We start from the raw sequence: 27,102 nt of genomic DNA, 5'->3' as shown, positions 1-27,102 counted from the left end.
CAAGATGGGAGGAGACGTCAGAACACCGTAGCCCCATTTTACAACTGCTTGTCTTCTCCTGCCGTGTTTCTAAAAGGGAATCATAGCATATGTGAGGCCAGAATTCTGAGCCGCATCATTACATCGTAGAGGCCCAGAACCTGTTTTAGCACACTACAGAGCAGAATAGAGCATTGCTGCGTATCAGCAGAAGGAACGCTGGCCTTGGACTTGAATGAATGTGGAGTCAGGCCTGGCTCTGATTCGGTGTCTGAGGTCACCTCACGTCTCACGTTTCTTTATATGTAAATGGGAGTATTCATAAGATCCCTGACTAGCACATCAGGCAGGTGGTTGTTGTCAAGGTTTCCTTTTTTTGGCTGCGTTGGGTCTTTGCTGTTCTTTTTCTTTTCACGGGTCTTCGTTGCTGCGCGCAGGCTTCCTCTAGTTGCGGCGAGCGGAGGCTACTCTTCATTGCCGTTTGCAGGCTTCTCACTGCGGTGGCTTCTCGTTGCAGAGCACAGGCTCTAGGCACGTGGACGTCAGCAGTTGTGGCTCGCGGGCTCAGTAGTTGTGGCTTGCGGGGTCTAGAGTACAGGCTCAGCAGTTGTGGTGCACGGGCTTAGCTGCTCCGCGGCACGTGGGATCTTCCTGGACCAGGGCTCGAACCCGTGTCCCCTGCATTGGCAGGCGGATTCTTAACCACTGCGCCACCAGGGAAGTCCCTGTAAAGGTTTCTTAATTATTTATAGCCAAAGGCACTCTAAAAAGTGTGATGGGAGTTCCCCAGTGGCCTAATGGCTAGGATTCTGGGCTTTCTCTGCCAAGGGCCCAGGTTCAATTCCTGGCTGGGGAACCAAGATCCCAAGGCCGCGCGGTCGCCAAAAAAAAAAGTGTGACGTATAAGGTGGCATTACCAGTAAGTAGTAGAGAGAAGGCAATTATCTTGAAAAAGGAAATACTGTGGATGGTCAGTCTGAATGTTTAAAAATAAAATGCTAGGAAGGAAATGGGGGAAAAAATGAGGGAAAAGCATTCCAGGTGTGGCACGAGAGCTTGATAGGTTTGAGAAACAGCAAGGAGGCTGCCTTGGTTGTACTGCAGCGAGTGAGTGGGGCAGGAGGAAGGAGGATGAAGTCGAGACTGGTGGGCAGCAGGGTCATGTGGACCACTGGGAGAGGCTTGGATTCTCTGCAAAGGGCAGTAGGGAGCCACTGAAGGTGTTTCAGTTGAGGGGAGGGGGGTGTGATTTTACTTGTGTTACCATCCATCCAGCTGCCAGGTGGATAATGGAGTGAGGGGCAGCAGGAGACCAGGGAGGAGGTGGCACAGAAGACTGACGGTGGCTCGGATGAGGATGGTGCCATGCCATCCAGTAGAACTTTCTGCAATGATGGAGATGTTCCGCACCCGCACTGACCATTACGGTAGCCACTAGCCCCGTGGGGCAGTTAATTACTTGAAATGTAGCCAATGCAACAGAGAACCTGAATTTTTAATGGTAATTAACTCAAATAGCCACATGGGGCTAGTGGCTACCCTATCAGAAAGATGTGGACAAAGGTCAGGAGAGGGGACATGTATGGGAAGGGGAGATGGGCTGGAAGAGCACGTTGGGCCGGCTTCCCACCATCTTACAAGGATCTCTCCAGCTTTCTGGTAATGAGGGCAGGAGGGCCTGAGTCTGCCGGGCCCTGACTACCCCTCACCCCTTCTCCAGTGTTGAGGGAACTTTGGCTGAGTGACAGCACAGACAGTCCTCCCGGCCCAGCCATCATTAGATCTGGGTTCCCAGTCACTGCACACCATCAGGGATCCCTGGGCTGAGGAGGGCCAGTGGGAAAGGAGATGGCGGCCGTGTCCTGTCATCAGCAGGGGTCTGGGAGCAGGATGTGTCCTGTTTGTGCTCTTGGGAGAGGCTGCTTGTCCTGAGAGGCCTTTGGCACGGAGGGATCAGAGGGCAGGTGGCACCTCCCTGGCACCCACAGGCTAGAGGAAGGGGCAGGAATTCCTGGGCTCTGAGTTCTGTGTTCCCTGGAAGGTAGTCACCGCCTGGGTCTTTCTGCAGAGGTGGCCAGGGGTCGCCAGAGGGCCTGAAAGACTCTCAGTTTTCACTGTGGTAGTTTTAAACAAAAAATAGGGCATGACAACCACGTGCAGTGTGTGATCCCGGGCCTGCTTCTGAACTAGGGGAAAAAATACTACAGGACATTATTGGTGAAATCTGAATACAGCTTATGGATTGGATTAGAAGAGTACAATGTCAGTGTTGGTTTCTGAGTTTCATACTTGCCCTGAGTAGGTGAGAGGACGTCCTTGTTCTTAGAAAAACCGCATAGGAACTTTCCCCTGGGGGGGTGGGGGGCGGGGGAGCCGAAGGTCTGCAGTTCCTTCTCACGTGGTTCAAAGTGTATATATACAGATAAAGCAAGTGGGCAAAACGTAGGGCCTCGGTGAATCTGAGTAAGGGAGTTCTGTGCTCTCTGTTGTAATTTTTCTGTAAGTTTGAAATTGTCAATATAAAAAATTACTAAAAAAGTATTTTTTAAAACCAACCGTCGCCCAAGCCCAGCCTTGGGTTCTGATTCAGGTGGTACTGGGAGGGACCGAGTGTCAGAAGTTGTCAGTTCTTCCTGGTGAGTCTGGTATGCAGAGGGGTTGACAGCCACTGTGCCGAGTGGACCTGGACGGGCGCACGGTCTGTCACCTCTAGCACCCCCCCCACCCTCCTCCTAGTGTTGGCAGGAATGGCAGGAGGAGCTAAACCGGAGGCCATGCACCTCTCAGCCCGGGTGGGGCGGGGGCGCACTCCACGGTTGACTGCAGTGTCCTGGGCCTACCCAACCCCACTGGCCTGAAACTTCAGGGAGGGGAGGCTTCACTTCGGATTTGGCTTCAGAGTCTGCACTATTAACCTGAGCACCAGGGATGAGGATGGGAGGGAGGGGTGATCATCACTGGCACGATTACTAGCGGTTTTTCCAGCACTTACCCTGCAGTCAGGCCCATCTCTGATCACTGCATGGCTATTTTTTTTTTAATATTTATTTATTTGGTTGCGATGGGTCTTAGTTGCAGCAGGCAGGCTCAGTTGCAGAACGTGGGCTCCTTCGTTGTGGCACGTGAACTCTTAGTTGCGGCATACATGTGGGATCTAGTTCCCTGACTAGGGATCGAACCTGGGCCCCCTGCATTGGGAGCGTGGAGTCTTATCCAGTGTGTCACCAGGGAAGTCCCTGCATGGCTTTTATCTCGTGTAGGACTGCGGGCTGCCACCTCTGTTTCACAGACGGGAAACCGAGGCCTAGAGTCTCTTGCCCAGGAGACCCCCAACCCCTCGTGCATCGGAGCCCAGACAGGGGACTCAGGTAGAGAAGTAAGTGGTACCTCCCTGACCTCCACCTGCTGTCTGGTTTCAGGGCAGGAAGATTATGACCGGCTGCGGCCCCTGTCCTACCAGAACACCCAGCTCGTGCTCATCTGCTATGACGTCATGAACCCCACCAGCTATGACAACGTTCTCATCAAGGTAAGGCCCCTCTCCCAGCCCGCCTGCCTCTGGAGGAGGGCCTACGGACGGGGCCCCAGCCCTGATGCCCGCCCTCTCCTTCCACAGTGGTTCCCGGAGGTCACCCACTTCTGCCGTGGGATCCCTATGGTGCTCATTGGCTGCAAGACAGACCTGAGGAAAGACAAGGAGCAGCTGCGCAAGCTCCGGGCGGCCCAGCTGGAGCCCATCACCTACACGCAGGTGGGCCAGGGGCCCCTCCCCCGCCCTGCTCCGCTGCACCCCATCGCCAGGAGCCCAGGACACAGCCATGGCCAGAAAGCCTCCCAGGTCTTTGGCCTCTGCATCTGGTGTGCCTTAGCAGCCTTTCGGGAGCTGAAGCCAGCAGGATTCTAAAAATAATGATTTTCTTTTTTTTGCTGCCCCGAGCAGCTTGCAGGACCTTAGTTCCCTGACCAGGGACTGAACCCAGGGCCATGGCAGTGAAATCACCGAGTCCTAACCACTGGACTGCCGGGGTTAAGAATAGTAACTTTTAGATATTAATAATGATAGGCCACTTGCCTGAGCACTTTACATTACTCACCTCATTTAATCCTTATAACCTTGAGGCAGGTACTATTAGCGCCCCCCATATTACAGAGGAGAGATGGAAACTCAGAGAGGTTAAGTAGCTGGCCCAGGGTCACACAGCTAACCTGAAGTGGAGCCAAGATCCCATCCCAGTCACTCTGGGCCCAGAGCCTGAGCCCTTAACCACCACCCTGTCCCATCCCCAGAGGCCTGGAAGGGCAGGCTCGCGTTGGAAAGCAGGGTTCCTTTCATGAGCCTGACCAAACCCTGCGGCCTTCTGGGTAAGGCATGGCCGAATAAAAGGAACACGAAGGAAAACTAATGAAGTTTAATAAAAAGGAACAGGCATTAATAAATTTGTGTTAGAAATACTGTTTTTACTCTAATAGCCAGCTCAGTTGCCCGAACTGTGCTTTCGGGAAGAGCAGGGGAGAGAAGCACGTAGGAAGCCCTTTTGTCTTGAGGCCTTCAACTCTCCTCACAGGCCTGGCAGACACAACACACCACCCCAGTTCTCGGCTGAAGTCAGCCCCCGTCTCTGCCTGAGTTCGGGGGAAGCGTGGGCAGGAGGCCAGGACAGAGCTCCCAGCAGCTACAGCCCATAGGCCATACCACACTGGCCTTCATGGTCCATCCGCACACACTGGGAGAGTGCTGGCCCTGGGGTGAAGCGTCCCCACCCCGAGGCCTCTGCCCCCAGCAAGCCCCCAGATCTGTGAGGGGGTCTCACAGGAGACCGCATGCTCCAGGCCCCTCGTCTAATTGCGGCCCCTCCCCCCACCAGGGCCAGAGCGCCTGCGAGCAGATCCAAGCCGCCCTCTACCTGGAATGTTCTGCCAAGTTTCGGGAGAACGTGGAGGACGTTTTCCGAGAGGCCGCCAAAGTTGCCCTCAGTGCTCTGAAGAAAGCACAGCGGCAGAAACGACACCGCCTGTGCCTGCTGCTTTGACACCTCCCGGCGGGGCCCACGGCCCTCACGATAGAACTGAGAGGACCCAGGTTCCCAGCTCCAGACTACTCCCCGGATCCTGCACCCTCCCCAGCTCTCGAAGGGCACTCGGAGTCGGGTGTCTCCAGGGCCTGGTGTCTGGAGCCTGTGGCCAGGCTCTTGGAACATTCTGGAACTCTCTCCTTTCCCAGCTGGGGCTCTGACCACGAGCTCCCCTCCAGCCTGCGTGGTAGTGGTGAGCGAGGGTGCTGGACTCAGTCCCTCTGTACCCTGGAACTAGCATTTGTCCCCAGGACTCAGGAGTGCCCTCATCACTACCAACCCCCAGCTGTGTGTCCCCTTCTGCACACCCAATAGGTCCTCAAAGCCTGTGCTTGAGATGAGAAATGACGTCTGGTATGAGGATAAATGTGGACTTGGCAGCGTTCCACACGGCCCCCAAGCCTGCTCTCCCCAGTCACCCGCCTCCCTGGTTTCCTGAGATAGGCACGGCTGCATCCTCCAGCTTCTTGCTTCCTCCCCGCAGGAACTCAGGCACCAGGATGGGACCGAGGCCTATCACAAGAACACAGGCCCCAGCCCCAAACGTGGGGGGCCGGCACCAGCCCCCTCCCTCCTCCCTTCCAAACAGAGGACTTAAGTCTCAGCCCTCGGCTTGGCCGCCATCTTTCCAGAGCTGGACGCACATGAGGCAGAGAAGAACCTCTCTCAAAAAGCAAAACGTATTTCTCTGGCTGATCCATGTGACCCTCGCTCAGTGTCTCCTCACCTGCAACCCCTCCGCTCGCCACTACTTGCCAGAAACCCGAGATGAAAAGTGACATCAACTCCGAGTGATCTTGGGCAAGTCAGGTCTCTCTACAGACTGTCTGCAGAAGGACGGCACTGGCTCATTTAAATAGTCATCGAGCTCCCGTCTCTCACAGCCTCCAATTCTGCCAAGATGTAGAGATCTGGAACCAAGGCCATCCTGGCCTCCTGCGAGAACAGACTTGATTAACCCCCAGTGCAGATTCACTGAACCTCCTAGAAGGTCTGGGGTCAGGGGCCCAAGAGTTTTGAAACAAGTGCCCCAGGTGATTCTGATGCCCCAGAGATTGAGAGCTGTTGGCTCCTGAGTAAGCCCAGGGATCAGCGTTACCTAAGATGAGATAATGGCTTCAGGTGGTCCTGCCATCCCCGGTATCTCCTGCCTCAGCCCCCTCCCTTGCCCAGTGCTTCAGCCCCCACTAGGCCTGAGAAAGAGACTTCTGAAGTCTACCCCACCCCACCTAGGTTCCCCAAGGCCCTGCCACGCCCTGGGGAATCAAGAGAGCATTCGGTCCAAGGCTCCGTGGACAAATGATGGTCTTGGACAGAGGTCCACAAACCACAGTCTGTGGGCCAAATCTTTATTTTTGTAAATAAAGTCTTAGTGAAAAACAGCCACGCCCATTCGTTTACGCGTTGGCTGCTTTTGCCCTCCAGTTGCAGACTAGACTAGAGTGAGAGACCATCTGGCCCTCAAAGCCTAAAATGTTTGCCATCTGGCTCTTCACAGAAAAAGTTCGCCAACTCCCAGTCTAGGGCAAACCCAAGTGCCTAAGGGGCCAGATGGGAGACCCAAATGAGTGAAGTAGGGCAGGGATGAAAGGGAGTGGTGGGGCCTGTGGCAAATTAGAAAGCAAGCATCCCACCCTAGACAAGGCAGCTCAGCCCAGCCAGATGCTGCTCTGTGGGAATGTTTCTAGATCTTTCCATTTCTCTAGGGAAAGTGGAAATCTGGATTTTTATGTGGAATCTTACTGGGGGGGGGGAAGGGGAGGGGAAGTTTCATACTTTAAAAGTTTAAACCCCTTTGACACCCAGAGCATGATTAGGGACACCATCTATGTACTCTGGTCGACAGGGATTTCTAAGTAAGTCGCTAAGGACCGCTGAGGCCCATATGAGGAGAAGACGCAGAAAATGCAGCCGAACTGTTGGCTTCTTCACCCTCCCCACAGATACAGAACCTAACGTGAGGTGACCAACAGACCTGCCCTGGCCTCTAGAGTGTGGCCGCCGCCTCGAAGTGAGCCTGCTCAGACGCCCCCCACGTTCCAGAAGCTCTGAGGTGAAGGGAGGAAGCCTGAGCGTGGGTGACTTCCACGCTGGCTTACGTCCCAACCAGCGCCGAGGGGCTTGACCCCACGCCCTGAGTGCTCACGGAGAGAACCTGGGAAGGTGGGCTGAGGGGTGGGAGTCATGAAGCCCACAAAAGTGGACCCAAACTTTGAGAGGAAAAAAAAAAAAAAAAAAGCCCTCACACCAGCCAGGCGCGCCCTCTGGTGGTGACCCTCAGAAAACCCTCCCGCCTCAGGCCAAGCCCTGGGCCTGTGGGAGGCAGGGCCACCTGGCGGCCAGCAGGCTGCAGACTCAGGAAGCACAAAGAGTACGAGGCACAAAGAGACGGACAGCGGTTCTCCGAGAACCTTGAACACCCGCGCGGCGGGCGCGCGGAGGCCGGGAGCTTACAGCAGAAGCGGTGCCCCAGGGAGGGAGGCTCCCTGGGACACGGAAGGGCTTCCTTCCACCCGCCTGGGACTCAGTAAGTAGCAGGTCAGCGGAAACCCAACCCCAGCGAGGCACGTCCGAAGCCCCTGAGGGGCTCAAACGACAGGATGGGGGACGGAGGGGGACCCTGAGGCTAAGCCTCCCCCACCCCCCAGGAAGACTGACGCAGTCTCGCGGAGAGCAGCGGGGTAAGAGGGCGGCAGATTCTAGGGAAGCGGGTGCGCCGATATTAAATATGTCATAAATAGGGAGGCTGGGGCGGGCTAATACTGCACGGACAGGTTGGGGTCACATTCCTCTTGTCCGGCCGGGGACCGGGGCCTCGGCTCTGCTCCCAGCGATGCCGCTGGCCCCTGAGGTCACTGCTGCCAGTGGCCACTGGCACTGGTTGGGAGGAACCCGGCAGCGAGGGTGTCGCCTGAGATCCCCTGCAGTCTCAAAGTCCGGGGGGTCGAGGGGCGCCGGTCCCGTGGCTCACGGCTTCTTGGCCTCGCTTCTGTTCTTCAGGAGTTTGGTGTGCACGACTTTGAGTGTGGTCAGGAAGTTGCCGAGGAAGAGGACAAGGAACGTAAGCGCCAACACGAACACCTGGGCGGGCGGCATGCAGAGAAGGGGTGCCCAGGGCAGGGAAGGCGAGGCAGAGAGCACAAGAGAAAGAAGGCAAAGGCCGCGCCGGCTTGGGTCAGCTCTCCTTGCTGAAATGCCCCCCGCGCCCCCCGGGAGCTCAGAACCCCCTTGACACAAGCTACCTGCGAACTGCAGCGTTTGCCAGCAGAAGGCAGAGATCTGGGCTAACTGGGTGCAGGGTGTGAGTCCTACGGAGTCAGGCAGAGTCCTGGGGGGCTCCTCCCGCGGCCCCCCTCCTAGCGCGAACCTCCTTGGGTTTCTCAGACCACTGAGGGGCTCCCTGGTCTCCCGAATTCCCTCCCACGGTCTCCCAGGCCCCAGTTGTAGCGAGCTCTGGACTGCAGGGCCCTACAAGGCAGGCAGCGGGGCAGGGGGAGCTGAGGAAGGAATTCTCCCCAAGCCGCCCCAACCTTCCTCAGGAAACCCCCAACCAATGCGCACACACGCTCCACACACACACCACAAAACACACACACACACACACACACACACACACACACAAACACCATACCTGCCATTCTCTGCATTCCTCGTGGCTGGAGAGCTCAAATAATGTGATGGCATTGTAGAGCTGCCAGAACTGCAGAGGGGAGACAGGCACTGCTCAGCCCACCGGAGTCCCCTGGAGACCCACGTGGGAAAGCCCAGGGAGAGCACCAAGCCCCCCAGCTTCTGCTGTCCACTGCCCTTGAGACACTGACAGCCCCCCCAAAATGAAACTGGGGCACCCCACCTGGGGTTGGGCGTGCTGGTGCCGAGGGCCCATTCCGGCTCTTGCCTTTGGCATCCCTGGACACTGGGGCCGTCCCAGCCCCAGGACCCCGTGGGGCCCAGCTCGGGGATGGCTGGTGAGAGAGGGAGAGCCCTGAAGACCTTCTGTTCCAGGGAGGTCTGCCCAGTGTAGGGGATACCCACAAACTCCAGGGGGACTCACGTGGCCACAGAACAGGAAGGGCAGAAGGAAGGTGAGGCCTCGCCACATCCAGGACTGAAATCCTTCTGTGGGGAGGAAGGAGGGAGCGAAGGGCCCGTGTGAGGTGGCCCAGGCAGGCCAGTCACTCTGAGATTAGCCAGGTTCAAACACACCGATGGGGGAGGGGCACAGCCCTCACCTCCTCCAGGTGGGTGAGCGCTCACTAGGCAAGTAACCCAGGAAAAAACATGCAGAACACCTGCCACCAGGCCTGACTGCCCTCACGCCTCAAGTCACCATGAACCAAGTGGGCTGACAACTCTTACAGAACACTGATGTGCCGGCACTAGCTTTCTAATAATTTCTTTAATTTGCACGGGATTTTGCATTTTATAATTGGCTTTTGCATGCATCACTTCAATCGAGTCTTGATGAAATAGAGCCTACTATGCAGAGTAATTCGATGGAAATGACCATCTTAAAAGACAGAAGATTTTTACTAACCACACTTTCCCCTGAAAGTTTAGATGAGGAGTCTCCGATTTTTCCTAATGGGGCACCCACCGTGCTGAGTGAAAGTTAAGCACACATAAATTGCATAAGTGTAAAAACACTAGACTAAGATTATGTACATCATAAAACACAGACAAAAAATATCCATTTAAAAAGAAGCTAGAGGCCAGCATCCAGGGCCTGGCCCACAGCTGGTCTCGCACTTGTCAGCTGAAATGGAATCCCACGACGAATTATGAAAAGCAACCGTGTTAGTGTATATATGTCAAACCAAAGGAAAAAAAAGAAAAGCAACTGGGGTGAGGTCGGCTGACTGGCTTTGCGTGTGGCAGGTCTTGTCAGGTTCTTACTGGCACCTGAGTGCAGGGCGAGGTCTGGGGGAGCAGGGAGGGCCGGTGCTTGCCCCTCCACCCCCCAGGCTAGGCTACTCACCCACCGTGAGGTCCAGGTGATTCCTCTCCCCTAGGGCCCGCAGCCGGTAGAGGCAGCCCCTCTGGTAATAATATTGCAGGAACTGGACACAGCCTGCAGGGGGAGCACAGCGCCCAGCTCAGGGACTGGAAGACCCAGCGACACCTCCACTGCAGGCTGGCAGGTCTCCATTGCCCAGAGGGTACAACCTCCTCCCACCCCCAAAACACACACACACACACACACACACACACACACACACACACACACACACACACAGGTCTGAACCTGCTTTTTTTTTTGAACCTGCTTTTATTCCTTCAAAGAGAGCTCAGGTTATCTGAGACTGCAACTAAGCCCCAACTAGGCTAGAAACTTCTGGAGCTTGCCTAGGCATGCAGTTGGCACTCATCAGATGCTTGCTGGAATGGTGGCACCACGCTGGGAGCTGTGTGCTCCCAGCACCAAGACATGAAAGAGACAGTTCCATACAATGGGGTACTTTGTAGTCACTAAAAATTAAGGAGGCAGAATTCCGTGTTGACGTGGAAAAATACCCACGATAATTGTTAATAGAATATAAACTAGGTTATAAACAAAGCTGTGTAGAGGGATCCCATGTTTGTAGACTATACATCATGCAGTATATGTGTGTATATTTATGAATAAAAATGTTTGAATGGACAAAGATCGATTAACACCCTAAGGGTGGAATTATATGTAATTATATGTAATTTTCCTTCTTGGCTTATGTTTGTATTTGCCTGTAAGCAGGGTTTTATTTAAAAATTAAATTGTATTTTTTGAATAGGTAATATGCACTTGGCATCAAATTTAAGGGGAACAAACAGTAAAGAGAGTAAAACTCTCTCCCTGTCCCCCAACCACCCAATTTCTGCTTCTCAGAGGTAACCCCTCGTTGTATATAAATCCAGAGCTATTCTTAAATGAGAAAAAGAACATAAATTTCCATTTTGAGGAAAACAGAGTTAGTGGCCCCAACACCCCTCAGCTCCTGATGGGTGCAATTGGTCCAGTTCTGATCCAGGGAAGAAAAAGGCAGTGGCTGGAGATCCAGGGCGTGGGTGTGGGTCAGACATTGCTCTCTTAAGGCCAGGGGCTGGGCGGTAGGATGGAGTTGATGGGGGGTGGATGGCTCCTTCTGGATTTCTGGGACCCTCCCCTGTCCCTGGCCGACCAGGGACTTCCCCCAGTCTCACCTCCCTTCCACACAAGACACACCCTTCACAAAACAGACTCCATCGGTGAAAGCCACACCAAGCCTCCTCCCCTGAATCCAAGCAAGAGACACTCACTCTGAAAAATGGAGAACGCTAAAAACTGATCACGAAACTTCTGATAAATTAGTCCGTTAGGCCTGCAGAAAAGTGGGGGAAAAGCAAAGATGAGCCCCTGCTCTGAAATCATTTGTTCATCCCCACCCCATCTCTGTTCCAACCAGAAGAGAAAAGAAGATTTAAAACCCAATTCTACCTTCTTTATTGCCATGTCCCTGGGGCTGGACCAGGTAATTTCCATCACTGCTTTAATCCATTCTACAACCAGGGGAGTGTAGGTAGGCATCTTGAAGCCTAAATTCCCACCGATTCCCCCTAACCCTCCATCAGTCACAGCCTCGTCCCTGTGCTTGTTCTGTCCAGACTCGCTTGCTGTCACCCCGGCCAGGAGGCAGACAGGATGTTCCTCGGAGAAGTCCCCAGCCGACTTGGGGTGTCCCTGCAGCCCCGTCGTAAGCTCACGCTTTACGTCATGGCCCAGATGTCAGGCCATAAGGCCTCTGCATCTGGACCCCTCAGCCACCACCAGTGCTCAATTCACTGGCTCCTTGGGGAGAGTGAGCAGAGGCCCTGGGGCACAGCGGGGGACACTCACCAGGTCAGCATCACTCCAGACAGGAACGTGGACACGTAGTGGTGAGACACCCACCAGCCTTTGATTCTTAAAAGAAGAGAAGGAAAAGGAGCTCAGGCCGGGAGAGAAACGCAAGTGTCTCCCTGCTTCCCAGCCTGTGTCTGCGCTGGGGGTGCCCTGTGACCCAGAGACAGCTCCTTGGAGGAAGAAACGTACCCAAGCCAGGACTTCTCCTCTCTTTCTGTCCAAAGAGATGCAGAATCACACAGAGACCCAGAGAGGCACTCGGGCCTCCAGCAGCTTCCCACTACCCTCAGAACACATCCCTAACCGCCTCATGACCCCAAGCCCCGCCTCCCCCTCCCCCCTCCCCCCACCCTAAGATGCTCCAAGCATCCTTTTCTTTGAATCTGCCAGGCCCATTGCTACCTCGAGGCCTATTATGGGCTGAATTGTGTCCCCCCCCCAAATTCCTACGTTGAAGTCCTAACCCCAGTACCTTAAAATGTGAGTATATTTGGAGACAGGGCCTTTAAAGAGGTAATTAGGTTAAATGAGGTCATAAGGATGGGGCCCTAATCCAACAGGGCTGGTGTCCTTAGAAGCAGAGGAAGAGACACCAGGGGTGTGCCTGCTCACAGAGCAAAGGCCATGTGAAGACGCAGTGGCCGTCTGCAAGCCAAGGAGCAGCCTCAGGAGAAACCAATCCTGCTGGCACCTTGATCTTGACTTCTAGCCCCCAGAGTCGTGAGAAAATAAATTTTTGTTGTTCCAAGTCCCTTAGTCTGTAGTATCTTTTCATGGCAGCCCAAGCAGACTAACAAAGTCTTCGAACTTGTTGTCCTCTCTGCTCCAAGACCTTGGCCTGCCTGGCTCCTGGTCCAAGTTCAAATTTCGGACCAACTGTCACCTCCTCCAAGAGGCCTTCCCTGACCACCTTATCTAAAACAGCTAGACAGGGGCAGAACAGGAATAAAGACGCAGACGTAGAGAATGGACTTGAGGACACGGGGAGGGGGAAGGTTAAGCTGGGAAGAAGTGAGAGAGTAGCATTGACATATATACACTACCAAATGTAAAATCGATAGCTAGTGGGAAGCAGCCGTATAGCACAGGGAGATCAGCTAGGTGGTTTGTGACCACCTAGAGGGGTGGGATAGGGAGGGTGGGAGGGAGACGCAAGAGGGAGGGGATATGGGGAATATGTATATGTATGGCTGATTCACTCTGTTATAAAGCAGAAACTAACACACCATTGTAAAGCAATTATACTCCAATAAAGATGTTAAAAATAAATAAACAGCTAGACAGCCCCGATCTGTCACACACTACCCTGCTTCATTTTCTTCATGGTGCTCGCGCTATCTCAAATTATTATCTTCTCATTTGTTTCCTGAACACCGTTCCCTGCTCAAAAGAGCAGGAATTTTGTCTGTTCCTCTGTGACACCTGGATCAGAGCAGGTGCTCAGTAAGCGTGTTGAATAAACACAGAACACTCGCACACGTTTATGCAGAGCTGTAGCTACCTACGTTACCCCACACAGATGCAGAAAGACAACGGGCTGTACACACTGCATCTCGCACCATCCCCGACGCAGCTTCTCTCTGGGAGCCCCATGCCCTAGGCTCATCTGCTCCTCCGTCTACAGCAGGCCCTCGCCCCAGTCAGTCCAGAAGCTGCGGGAACCGTGCCGTCAGAGCCCAGCGGTCCCCCAGCTCAGGGCTCTCACTCCACAGCAGGACAGGGAGCCTGCCTGTCACCCGCTCCGCAGTGTCACAGGCAGCCCTTAGCCTTCGAAGTCCCCGAGTGTGTTTCAGGCCTCTGCTGGGCTCCCCGGCCCCTCTCCAGGAGCTCAGTTATCAGAACATGATGTGGCAGTAATCTGCCCTGGGATGCCAGGAATTGGGACCCCCCGAGGCACCCACGTGGGAGTAGCACTCAACCTTTGTCTTTCCAGAACTCTCTCGGAGAGAACTGGAGTGCAGCCAAGTGGGGAGATGGGGTCCAGGGCGCTCCTGCTCACCAAACGGTGGCACCTGAGGGTCTGCTGGCTTGGGGGACGAGCTGCTGGATTAGACTTTTCTTTGAAACTAAATCATCCTGCAACTTGCTTTCTTGTCTCGACTCCCAGGCAGCTATCTGTGGACCTGTCACTGACTTCTTAGATGCGACACGACATTTCAGGATGTGGCTCTGCCGTTCCTGAAATGTTGCCATCATGCTCCATGATGCCACGACACACTGTGGAAGCCCCCCGTGCGATGACGCTGTTTCTCCACGGCAGCTACCAGGAAGTACGCAGGATGGCTGGGTCGGTGGGCACGTGCGTGGTTACTTCTCAAATTACCCTCCAAAACGGCTATCCCCATTTACACTCCCATCCCCAGTAGAGCCTATCGAGCTCCCCAAACCCTCACCAATGCTGGATACCCAGTTTTAAAATTTCTCCCAGTCTTATTATGTGACGATTGGTGTGTCATGGAGGCTTTAATCTGCATTGTTCTCATAAGTGGATCTCACTGCTCTTAAAACCTTCCAACTCGAACACAGACATCATAAAAGCAGGAACAGCATCTTAGCCCTGTCTTCTCTTTGCAGCCCTTCAACAGTTCTGGCCATTAAAATAAAAAGAAAGAAATGAAAGGGACCTCCCTGGCGGTCCAGTGGTTAAGACTCTGTGCTTCCAATGCAGGGGGCGTGGGTTCGATCCCTAGTCAAGGAACTAAGATCCCACATGCTGCAGGGTGTGGCCAAAAAAAAAAAAAAAAAAGAAGAAGAAGTTCTGGCCATAAATTGGGGGTTAAGGCAATGGCCTGTGGATGCTTGAGGAGTTGTGCAGAGGAGCAAGGTTTTAGGTGGCTCTCTATTCCCAGCACTAACAGCGTCAGGTAAACAGTAGGTACTCAAGAAATGTTGAAATGAAAAAAGTGATGTCCAGGAGGTGCAGCTGGTCTAGATGCCACCAGCACAGAGGTGACAGGAGACTGATGCAGGTGCCACGGGAGTTCACGGGACAGGATGAGACATCCGTCCACTTGTTTGTTCCCAGTCTCCCCTTCCCTGTGTCCCTGTCTTGCCCGTCAAGAGTCTACAAGGACCCCTGGCTCTAATTTCCTGACTGAAAACACAGCTGGCCCCATCCTTAGACTTTCAGCTTGAAGAGCTACCAAGAAGTTTCTGCAAGCCCTGGAGGCCTGGCAAGCCCCACTGTCCTTTGTCCTACCCCGCAAAGGTCCCTTGAGAAATGCCCTCTCTCTGTACAGGAACGGCTGGAGGCAGACACAGGCTCTGGGCAACAAGCTTGGCTGAGCAGCAGCTTTTAATTTCACAGCTCACTGTGCCCAAAGCCCAGCGCTGACAGATGCCACCAATAAACACAGCTCAGCGGCATTGGGAGAGGCTAAAAATGGCCTCTTCCCCAGCGTGCATTCACCAGCCCCATCGTCCATCTGCACACCCCAGGGTTCTGGGCTGGTTTCGTTCACATGTGTGTGTCTATGTAACAGTTTTACTGTGATGTCGTTCAGACACTGTACAGTTCACCCATCTGAAGTATACAACTCGGTGGTTTTCAGTATATTCAGAGAGTTGTGCAAACATGACCACCATCAGTTTTAGGACATTTTGTATCACCCCAGACAGAAAGCTGCACCCGTTAGCAGTCACCCTCTGGGCCCGTTCTGCCACAGAAACGAAGCCTGCAGGAGCTTGTGGGCTTTTTAAATGAGCAGACAGTAGATGCCCCAGGAAGGGTGGCACACTGCATGGCCAGCATGTAGGGACAGCATGTCCTGGTATCTGGGGATTGTGCCCGGAGAGCTCCCTTCAGGGCACGTCAGCCATGTTTGCATAAGACCTGGGCACCAGTCACTATTCAACCCCTGGCTGGCTTTGAGCTTCGGGTCAATCTGGGCGGCTGGGGGAATGGCTTCTACACGGAGGCACCCTCTTGCCCCTGCCACCCCTACACCTCTGTATCCTAGGAAAGGCCCTTATAAAAACCCATCAGATCTAGGCATTGGTGGGTTGGCTTGCCAGAAAAGCCAGCGTGATTCCTGATTCATTATTCATTCTGGCCCGGAACTAGGGCAGAGGACATCTGTTTTGCCTGCCTGTCAATCACTCCCTATTCTGGTTCTCCCCCTTATCGTTCCTTCGGGGAATCACCTCACCCCCACACTCAGTCTGGGTGGCTCAGTGGAGCTAAGATAACTGGGCACATCACCCAGAGCCAGCCAATCAGGGCTCCGGATCCCTCCAGCCACAGTGATTGGGGCAGGGATGAGCATGTGACCTGCACCTAGCCAATTGGAAGTCTGTCTCAAGATCACCCCTAGGCCAGTAGAGGAAAGATGCTCTTTCCTCTCGGACTGCTGGTCTGGTAGAATGCTGGCCTGGGCTGCTGGGAGCCAGTGAAGGAGATAACAGAATAAGGAGAAGGAGGGGGGCTGTTCCATTGTTTGAGCCCTTCTGACCTCCTTGAACTATTCAGATGCTCCCATAAATACCCCTCATGTTTACTCCTATCAGGTGGTTTTCTGTCATTTGCAAAATTTGCAAGGGAGGTTGACTTGCTTATTACGCTGATTGAGCTAATGAGCTACATCTCACATGGGAAGCATCAGACACAAACCAAGGGTGGCTCCAGCCCATGATGGGGGGCATCCTCCCCACACCCCACCTCCCCAGGCCTTCTTCCCCCAATACACCCCTAATTCAGGTCTCAGATGCAACTGGGAACAGGACGAAAAAGGCCCCGTCAGGCCAAAACTTGGGCAGCAGGCCTCCAGGAAACCCATATGGCTCAGTTCCAGCTGTCTTTCGAACACAGGTATGGCCCCAATGACCTTCCCCTCATTGCAGAGCTTGGGTTCAATTCTTTTCTACATAGACCCTGGGGTGTTTACTGGGTATCGACTGTGAGCTCCAGAGCTAGCCCTGAGACGCTTCAGAAATAAGAAAAGTAGTATTCATACCAATCCGGACCCACTCCCTCTTCCTCACTGTGCTTTCTTGAAAGGGTTTCTTAGCTATTCCCTAATAAGTGCCAAGTGTGAGGGGAAACCTCACAGGCATCTCCCTTGCCCGCCCCCAGGAGAGGAATCAGCTCTGAGAAGGAGCTGGGGGAGGATGGAGGCTAAATACCCAACAGATGTTGAGGATGAGTCACAAGTTTTAATCACCCAGATTCCATCCACCTGCCATGCCTCCCTCCCCCACAAATTGGCCACAACTCCCACAGTCATTCCAGAAAACGAGACACCTTTACGGGCCCACCCCACTCATTCCACACTCCCACCACCAACACATCTGTTGTCCCATCAGAGCACAAGCCCTAGGGAGGCCCCAGAAAAGGCCCCATTAAAGTGTCAGGAAAGTGAGGGGGCTTTGGAACCCCACTTTCCCCCTTCAGCCCTCCTCCCTGTTTTCTGGGTGTGCCCCACACTTGCAGGCACCTCCACTCAGTCCTGCTCCCTCCTCTCGGGGACCACCCCCCCCAACCACATCCACAGAAAAAAGTGACCAGGATAACTCTTACTAAAGTGTTAGTGACTGTTAGAGATGTAGCATGTCCCTGAACACTCTTAATATGAGTCCAGCAGAAGGAGGAAACTCCAAGGCCGACAGCAAGCCCAGGGATGCACAAAGAGAATTAGTAACAAGAAAGCCTGGCCCATTGTCCTGGGCCCATTTCCCCACTATGTACTACTCTGAGTCCCCTCCGACCCCACCCAAAAGCTGTAAGACACTATTCACTAAAATTAAGGAAAACTACAAATGTTATTTATTTGGTAAGATTTTCTACTTCAGTGTTTCCCAAAGCATGGGGCATGTACCACCAAGTTTTAGATGGTACCTGAGTGTAACACTAGATGATACTGAATCACATGGTGAGAAGTCATGTTTTCTGTTCTTTCCATTCTCCTGATTAAGTCAAGGAGAGAGTCTCAGTTAAATGCTAGGACACCTTTAATGCCTCTTGAGATCTGCTCATCTCCCTTTTTACACACATACACACGCTGAAGAGAAATAGCAGGCCTCAGGAAGGAAGATTACTGACTTCAATAAATTAGACAATGAAAATGAAAATCTAATTTTACACTATTTCCTCTTTCCTGCAATTGATGCTGCTTTTCCACGTATGGTGGTGGAATAGTTTCCTTTTAAAATAAACTAATGTTTATTTAAGTAGAAAAAAAAAGGAAGGATGGATTTAAAATGTGAGAAAATTATCATCCAGGTGATATTGGACATGGTAAAAATGGTGTGCATGGGACAAGAATGAATGCAGTTTGAGAAACACTGATCTTTTCTAAAGGGCTACATGCTACAGGGCTGCATACCTAAGAACTGCTGTTCCCCTGGTCCTTACCTCTTGGCTCTACATTCAGGGTAAGGCCCGGCAGGGCAGGGATATGCCATAAGAGACCACTGGGCAGAGAAGTAAGATGGTGGCAAATTATTTGGGGGTTTGGCAAACACCCCAATCTTAAACACACAGCTCCTGGCCGTTCCTTACCAGCCCCCAGGAAGGAGGAAGTGGGGAGGGGTGGGAGGTTGTTACTTTTTGTTTCAGGAAAAACAGGGACAAGAATGGTGTGCAGAGGTTCAAATGGACACCCCCAAAAGGCATCCGACCTATGGAAAATGGGTTCTGCAAGTGGCAAGTCATGGATCTTAACTCAGTCCCGAGACTCTCATTGCCCTGTGAGAGGACCATCCACTTTTCTCACCAGAATCCATTCAACCTTCTGGTGACAGTACCCTGATTTTCCTCTGCGAAACCATTCCTCTCCTGACACTCAGCTTCTAGGCTTTCATTGACAGCCCTGGGGGTGGGCACAAGGCTCACAACCAGCCAATCACAGCGGCGCATTCTCTGGCCACAGCGATTGGTTCAGAGATGGGCACGTGATCAGTGAGTGCCAGTAGGACCCAGTGAGACTCTTGGAAGAGAGGAACGTGCCCTATTTTGCTGGGAATGCTAGAAATAAAGATGTGAGCCTGGAGCTGCTGGGGGCTCCTACCTGGAATCTGAGAATAAAAACAGCACAGTAGAAGGCATAGGTGAGAGACAGAGAGACACTGGGTCCTGATGACATTGTCTGAACACCTGGATTAAGCCTTACCTGAAGTCAGTGCCAATGGACCCATTCCTTGATATGAGAATATAAATTTCCTACTGTGTTAAGAAGTACATTTGCGTTAGGGTTTCTTGTAAGCAAGAGACTGAGCACAGCCAATGAGGTGCAGCAGCCGATACCGTTTTCCTCCTCCCTGGGTCTGAACGGTCATGAATACCCCACCCCCACAAGGAGGAAGGGAACGCAAGGCGAGGGTGACAGCCCTCACCTCCATGACAGATTTCCCTTTGGCTCCCCCATACCCGCCACAAAGCTGGGCCCCCAATTACCTCGAGCCGTTGCTGATGAGAATACTCTCCCGAATCGTCAGGGTGCAGTAATACCATACCAGCAGGAAGTTAAAGACTTCGTCTGTCACCCTGGCATAGAGAAACAGCGCCCGGGAGGCGGGGGCAGGCATGAGAACCAGGGACGGCTGTCCCCGCCACCACAGCTGGACAGCAAACCAGGATGAGAACCGCCCACAGAGGCATGCCTCCAGAAATCCCCAGTGACCCCGGGAAGGCGGCGGCGTGTCTTCTCTCCACCTAGAATGCCCATCCCCCCGCTCACCTTTCTACATGAATCCTACCCGCCCTTAAGGCTCTAGCTGAGGTTTCCCCTCCTTCCTTGACCGCTCAGCCCACGACAACCTGTTTCCCTTCTAAATTTGACATCTGTCTGATATGAAATTTCTGGTGGGATGACAAGAGAAGGACTTTAAGCAGGAAACCTAATTTGCAATTTTAAACTATCTGCAGTGTTAACTCCAGTGTAAACTCCTTCCATCCCCTTAAACCGTCTGTAAACTTTGCTGCACATACAAAAAGATGAACTTAAGAACTCCCTGGGCTTCCCTCGTGGTACAGTGGTTAAGAATCCTTCTGCCAATGCAGGGGACACGGGTTCGAGCCCTGGTCCGGGAAGATCCCACATGCTGCGGAGCAACAAAGCCTGTGCGCCACAACTACTGAACCCGCGTGCTGCAACTACTGAAGCTCGCATGCCTAGAGCCCGTGCTCCGCAATGAGAAGCCACTGACCGCAATGAGAAGCCTGCACACCGCAACGAAGAGTAGCCCCCGCTCGCCGCAACTAGAGAAAGCCCGCGCGCAGCAATGAAGACCCAACACAGCCAAAAATAAAATTAATTAATTAAAACCCCCCCCCCCGCCTCCTCTACAGTGGGCAAAACAGGCCTTAAAGGCAGGCAGAACATGGCAGCTAGAGTCGTGCTGTGCCCTGGTCAGAGGGGTGAGCCTTAGACACGCTGTGCATGACCTTGACTGGCCTCAACTTTGCCATCTGTACAATGGGAAGGTTGACCCCCTCCATGAGCATTCCTGGGTGAAGGATCCTGGGACAGAGCCAGCAACAGACAGCCCCTCAGAGGGCTCCCCCGCCACTGGCTCTCTCTGACGGGCCCTCGATAAAGACTCTATCTTTGACCCCAACAGGAAGCAGCTCTGTACCTCCTGGTGTCACACAGATCCATTTGTCGTGGGAACAGAAATGACTGCATGGGGAGGGAGAACACCCCCGATCTCCTCCATTCTATCCCTGAACTGGGAGATCCTTTTCCCCAACTACAAAGGCCCTGGGAGAGAAATAGGAGGATACAACTTTAACAATAATAAAAGACGTTGGGAGACGTCTGGGAGAGTCTGTGAGAATGAAGATGAGAGACTCCTAATTACTTAAATGTGTAAAGTCCCCAAAGAAGAGATGACAGTTGAGTAGGGCCTTGAAGGTTAAATAACGGAAATGTGCTTTCATTAGTGTTGATAATAACTAAATTTGACCTGTTGAAATGGATACTTGTACCTATTATGCTCACTTATATTGTTCCACTTTTTATTTATTATTTACTTATTTGTTATCTTTTGGCCATGCCGTGTGAGGCATGTGGGATCTTAATTCCCCGACCAGGGATCGAACCTGCATGCCCTGCATTGGAAGTGTGGAGTCCTAACCACTGGACCGCCAGGGAAGTCCCATGCTCCGCTTTTTACTTTGTAGACAACTATAGCACAAATGCTACATATTGCATAAATGTGTATATTAAAATATCTGTTTAAATCTTAGACCAAATAATCAATTTGATATACTAAATGCTATCTTTAAAAAAGACATTGGAAGGTGTCTTTTAAGCTATGTGACCCTGTTTCATGGTCACAGATGACAGACTCTCAGCCCCGCTGAACCACTGCCTGCAGAGGTAGTCTCGGGAGGGTCAGGAACAGACTCTGGAGACACGGGGCCTGAGTTCCAATCCAGACTCTGCCTCTCCCCAGCTGTGGAACCAAGGACAAGTCAGTGATTGTCCCGTGCCGTCACCTCCCCATCTGTAAAGTGGGGAGAGTCACAGCACCTCCCGGGTAAGCTGCTGTGAGCATCAGCTGAATTTAGAACAGTGCCCGCAGCCTAGGAAGGGCCACAGGTGTCCCCTGTCATAATAATTTGGGAAGCACCACAGAGCGCCCAGAGTCCAAGAAATGAGTCTCATATGTCTAACTCTGAGGAAATCAAAGGCCTACTTGACTTGAACAGGAAACGGGGGAGTGAAGACGGCCCCCCACTGCAGAGGGTCACTTAGATATCTCCAGACAGGAGGCAGCCCCAGAAGCCAGCGGTGGTTACCAGCACAGTTTCCACTGGTCCCTTCCTATATCAGTAAAGAGAGGAGTGAAAATAGTTTTATGGCCCTGGCACGTTAGGGACATGCTTGAGGTGCTGGTCTCAGTCTGCCCTGCCAAAGTGTTTGAGTTTCCTGTTGCTGCTGTAACAAATGAGCACATACTTAGTGGCTTAAAGGAACACATTTATTCTATTACAGTCCTGGAGTCAGAGTCTGAAATAGGTCATCAGGTCAGAGCCGTGTTCCTTCTGGAGGTTCCAGGAGAGAATCCACTTCCTTGCCTTTTCCAGCTTCCAGAGGCTGCCCGCATTCCCTGTCTCATGGCCTCACATCACTCTGACCTCTGCTTCTGTCATCACATCTCCGACTCTGACCCTGCTACCTCCCACTTATTAGGACCCCTGTGATTACACTGGGTTGCCTGGATAATTCAGGATAATCTCCCCATCTCAAGATTCTTAACTGAATCATCTGCAAAGATCTTCTGCCATGTAAGGTCATGCGTTCGCAGGTTCTGAGGACTGGAACACGCACATCTTTGGGGACCATTATTCAGCCTGACACACTAGGCGAGCACTAACTACTGGGAACTTGCAACGTTGCAGGCATTTTACGTGGACGATCTCTCTGGACCCTTGAACAACCACACAGGGCTGGCTCTCATGGCAGGTGCATGTACCCCACCCATTCCCATCTGCATAGCTTCCAACAGCTGGAACGTGCAACTCCTGGTGCACCTAGGGGCTTTCTCAGGCCACCAGAGCTCACCCTGCCGGTGCCAGAGGCAGATCAGGAGGGCAGGGGGATTAACACTCTCTGGGAGTCAATCCTTCCTAGACTGACAGCAGTCAGAGGATAAATACCACCTGCTCCCTCGCCCCTCGGGTGGGATAACTGAGACACATCCTTCGCTGTCCCACAGTTCCCCAGCAGCACTGAACTCCAGGTGCCCAGAGGATAACCCTTCCTTGTCTCACTTCCATTCCCCTACCAGTGTTTCCTAGGATCACCTCCCAAATAAACTATGGGCACTCAAATACTTGTCTTGTTGGGGTGGTTTCTTCTGGGGGAACCCAAACTAAGACAGTACTACTTCCCATTTTACAGATGAGGAAACTGAGGTTCAGAGATGAGCTGCCCATCCAGGCCCCCTCACCTGCCCTATTTTTAACCCACAGAAGGCATAGTGGGCTAAACAGTGTCCCACCCGCAAATTCATATCCACCCAGAACCTCAGAATATGACCTTATTGGGAAATAGGATCTTTGTAAATGTAATTTAGTTAAGATGAGGTCATACTGGGTTACTTTTTTTTTTTTTTGGCCATGCCGCATGGCTTGCAGGATCTTAGTTCCCCGACCAGAGATTGAAGCCGGGCCCTTAGCAGTGAAAGCGTGTTGTCTTAACCACTGGACCCCCAGGAAATTCCCGAGGTCATACGGGGTTAGGGTGAGCCCTAAATCCAATGACTGTGTCCTCATTATAAGACCATGAGAGAGACACAGGGAAGATAGCCACATGACGACGGAGGCAGAGGCTGGAGTCAGTCTTAAACCAAGGGAACGCCAAGGACTGCCGGTCACCATCAGAAGCTGGGAGAGGCAAAGGAGGATCCTCCCCTAGAGCCTTCAGGGCGAGCACGGCCCTGTCAACCGTGATTTCAACCTTGATTTCAGCCTTCTGGCCTCCAGAACTGTGAGAAAATATATTTCTATTGTTCTAAGCCACACAGCTTGTGGTGCCTTGTTACGACAGCCCCAGGAAATGAATACAGAAAGGGATGGGAGACATGGAAATGCCAGGCCCTCAGTGAGCCTTAGATCTCGACAACACACCACAGGTTCGTCCTTTGAGGGCCCTAGAGGCCCCAGGGCAAGGCAATCTGGTTGCACATCAAGAACTTCTACCCCTTCCAGGGGGCATGTGAGCAGGCATTACTGGCGTGAGCAGCCTTTGCCCTCCAGGGAAATGCGCCAGGCCTGAGGCAGCAGGCCGCCACCGGCCCAGGGCCTGAAAGAGCCTTTGTTTGGACACTCAAGTGGGCAGACCAGCAACTGGACTCCCAGCCAAGCGCCTGTCAGGAAATAAACCCTTGACACGTGGGCCAAATGCCCAAGACACACTTGGGGAGAAAAGCCAGGGCCAGAGAGAGGGACGAAACCCCTGGGGCAGCGCAGCCTCAGCTCACTGGCCTCGTCCTACGCTAACAGAGCAGCCGGCACTCTCAACCACAATGCTGGGTGCCAGGCACTGGGCAGAGCCACGCACCGTGTTAACACACTGAATTGTCATGACAACCCAGGGAGGCAGGGCCTGGTGTCACCCTCGTTTTACAGATGGGGAGACTGAGGCATCCAGAGGAAGCTGCCCACGGCAACAGCCAGTAAGTTTCAAAGCCAGGATTCAAACATGGGCAGTCTGTGGTCAATCTATTTCCTTCTTTCTTTTCTTCCTTCCTTTTCATTTCCTTCCTTCCTTCCTTCCTTTCTTTCTCCCCACCCTACCCCCCACTGCCTTTCTCTTCGTAACTGAGATATAATTCACATACCATAAAATTCACCCTTTTAAAGTATACGACTCAGTGGTTTTCAGTATATTAACAGAGTTGTGCACCCATCACCACTATCTAATTCCAGAACATTCTCACCACTCCAAAATAAAAACCCATGTCGCCCTGAGCAGTCACTCCTCGTTTCCCCTCCCCCCAGCCCCTGACAACCACTAATCTGTTCTCTGTCTCTATGATATCTGCCTGTTCTGGACATTTCACACGAATGGGTTCATATAGTAAGTGACCTTTCGCCTCTGGCTTCTTTCACTCAGCATCATGTATTCAAGATTCATCCATGTTATAGCATGTGTCGGTACTTCATTCCTTTTTGTGGCCAAATAGTATTACATTGTATGGGTGGACCACTTGGGCTCTTTCTCAACTACTACGTTAAAAGGTCGCTTCAGCAGCCGTTTAGTAGATACTTGTTGGGCAGATGTAGGCTATTTCCCATAAGAAATGGTCCTTCCTGGGCTTCCCTGGTGGCACAGTGGTTAAGAATCCGCCTGCCAATGCAGGGGACACGGGTTCGAGCCCTGGTCCTAGAAGATCCCACATGCCGCGGAGCAACTAAACCCGTGCGCCACAACTACCGAGCCTGCGCCCTACAGCCCGTGTGCCACAACTACTGAGCCTGTGCTCTAGAGCCCGCGAGCCACAACTACTGAAGCCTATGCGCCTAGAGCCCATGCGCCACAACAAGAGAAGCCACCGCAATGAGAAGCCCGCGCACCGCAACAAAGAGCAGCCCCCACTCGCCGCAACTAAAGAAAGCCCGCGTGCAGCAACGAAGACCCAACGCAGCCAAAAATAAATATATTTAAATTTTTAAAAAATGAAAGAAAAAAAAGAAATGGTCCTTCTTTACCCTACACCTTATCACACCAAATGCTGTAGATGCAAGCGAGACCTTGGATCCCTCTCTCATGGCCCTCTCCTCACCCCTGTATGTCCACACACACACACCACCACACCCCATCACCTGTAGTGAAGGACAAATCGACATGCCACAGCGCCCAGGAGCAGGATGATGGTCAGGTAGAGCTTGAACTTCTCATACTCATCCTTGTAGGCAAATCTGCAGAGACAGACACCCCCAGGAAAGGTCACATAACTATAGCCCACCTGGGGGAAGGACCCTGACCCCATCAGATCTTGACCTGCTGATCACACTAAGGGAGAGACTTTGAATTAACGGTGATGATTAATTAGGGAGAGAGGGCCAGTGTGCAAAGCTTCCATGTCCCTGGACTCCTGGTTTAAGGTTCCAAGCCTGTGATGGGCAGGAAGCAGAGATAGGGTCTCCTCCCCCAACCAGCTACTTCAGTGGAAAAGCCACAGCTCCATTTCCCCTGGTAACTGATGGATTTTGGGTGGACAGGACTGGACTGCCTACCTCCCAGGAGGAATGTGTGTTACAAGGCGTGGAACGGAGCAGGGGCCATTTCTCATGGGAAAGTGGCAGTCCTGTCCACCCCAGGTATTGACTCTGTGAAAGGAAGGAAGGAAACCTCCCCCAGGTGGTCTACCCACTGAAGAAGAGACCTCAGAGTCTCGTCCAAAAGACCAAAGCCAGACTCCCAACTGTGAACGTTTTTTTATTTATGCAAAAATACTAGCTTGGTCCCATTTCTCCTGAGTTGCAAGAGCAAGATGCCTGGATTCTGTAAAGCCAAGTGGAGGGTTGTCTGGGATACTTACTTGGCCTGGTTGCTGAGAAGGGTCACATTCACATTACCGAGAACCAGATTTAAGTAGAGCCTGGAAGGAAAGACCTGTGAGGGTCACCATGTTAACAGCCCCAGGAGTGGTCCCCAGCCAAAAATATCCAAGCTTAATAAGCATAGCACTGAGCACCGGATATTAGAAAATAGGGTGCTAAGCTCATGTGGAGCGAGAATGAAAATGATTAAGTAGAGAACATGACAGCTGTGACATGACCTTCATGATTAACCCATTTCTCCCCATTTCAGCTGGCTTAGAGACCATATTTCCTAGCCTCCCTTGCAGCTAATGTGAGCACGTGACTAAGCTCCAGCCAGCCAATGAGGTGAAGGCATGTGTACAGTTTCTAGGTCAATTTAAAAAGGGCTCTTCCTAAGCATACAAATCTTAAGTATACAACATGATGAATTTTTATATATTTACATATCCATGTAACCAACACCCAGATCAAATAAAATGCTTCTAGCTCCAGGAGGTGCCCTCATGCCCCCTCCCGGTCAGTAAACCGCCCCTCCCCGCAAGGATGCCCACTGTTGTGTTAGCTTTCCCTGTTTCTGAACTTCACATAAATGTATACAATGTGTTCTCTTTTATGTCTGGATTCTTTCCCTCAATAATAAGTCTGTGAGCTTCATCCACATTGTCTGCATCAGTGGTTCCTTCTTTCCCGTTGTGTGTATTATTCTATGGAGTGGAGGTACCACAATGTAATTATTCATTCTACTGTTGGTGAACATTTGACCTGTTTTCAGTTTTTGGCTATTATGAATAGAGCTGCTGTGAATGTTTTTCTTTTTTTTTTAAAACTTGACATATAATTCACATGCCATAGCATTCACACTTTTAAACACTTTTAAAGCATTCAATTTAAGATGAATAGATAAAAAAAGATGTGATATATATATATATATATATATATATGAACAATGGAATACTACTCAGTCAAAAAAATGAAATGTCATTGGCAGCAACATGGAAGGACCTAGAGATTATCATACTAAGTGAAGTAAGTCAGACAGAGAAAGACAAATATCATATGATATCACTTATATGTGGAAACTAAAATATGATACAAATGAACTTATTTACAAAACAGAAACAGACTCACAGACATAGAAAACAAACTTATGGTTACCAAAGGGGAAGGGGTGGGAGAGGAATAAATTAGGAGTTTGGGATTAG

General features: G+C 52.1%; 2 protein-coding genes across 13 annotated transcripts in view; one reads left to right on the top strand and one right to left on the bottom strand.

Moving 5' to 3' along the window:
- RHOF (ras homolog family member F, filopodia associated) overlaps positions 1-10,527 on the top strand; it is a 28,155-nt gene extending 17,628 nt beyond the window's left edge. For 5 of the 7 annotated variants that reach the window (XM_032653936.1, XM_032653934.1, XM_032653935.1 and 2 more), the window contains 3 exons: positions 3,399-3,508; positions 3,596-3,730; positions 4,845-7,289. In XM_032653936.1, coding sequence (XP_032509827.1) covers positions 3,399-3,508; positions 3,596-3,730; positions 4,845-5,009 — 410 coding nt within the window. In that variant the 3' untranslated portion in view covers positions 5,010-7,289. Of the gene's footprint in view, positions 1-3,398; positions 3,509-3,595; positions 3,731-4,844; positions 7,733-8,051 lie in introns of those variants that run through there. The other 2 variants (XR_004353088.1, XR_004353087.1) reach the window with 2 other exon arrangements.
- Positions 7,586-27,102, bottom strand: part of TMEM120B (transmembrane protein 120B) — a 46,352-nt gene continuing 26,835 nt past the window's right edge. For 2 of the 6 annotated variants that reach the window (XM_032653929.1, XM_032653930.1), the window contains exons 4-12: positions 25,897-25,956; positions 25,178-25,273; positions 19,298-19,387; positions 11,902-11,967; positions 11,325-11,386; positions 10,030-10,122; positions 9,106-9,170; positions 8,683-8,751; positions 7,586-8,132 (exon numbers count right to left, since the gene is read on the bottom strand). In XM_032653929.1, the coding sequence (XP_032509820.1) occupies positions 8,019-8,132; positions 8,683-8,751; positions 9,106-9,170; positions 10,030-10,122; positions 11,325-11,386; positions 11,902-11,967; positions 19,298-19,387; positions 25,178-25,273; positions 25,897-25,956 (715 nt within the window). In that variant the 3' untranslated portion in view covers positions 7,586-8,018. Of the gene's footprint in view, positions 10,123-11,324; positions 11,387-11,901; positions 11,968-19,297; positions 19,388-25,177; positions 25,274-25,896; positions 25,957-27,102 lie in introns of all 6 variants that reach the window. The other 4 variants (XM_032653927.1, XM_032653928.1, XM_032653932.1 and 1 more) reach the window with 3 other exon arrangements.

Source organism: Phocoena sinus, chromosome 14 (assembly GCF_008692025.1).
Source record: "Phocoena sinus isolate mPhoSin1 chromosome 14, mPhoSin1.pri, whole genome shotgun sequence".
NCBI lineage: Eukaryota > Metazoa > Chordata > Mammalia > Artiodactyla > Phocoenidae > Phocoena > Phocoena sinus.
This window is presented reverse-complemented; position numbering and strand designations above follow the sequence as displayed.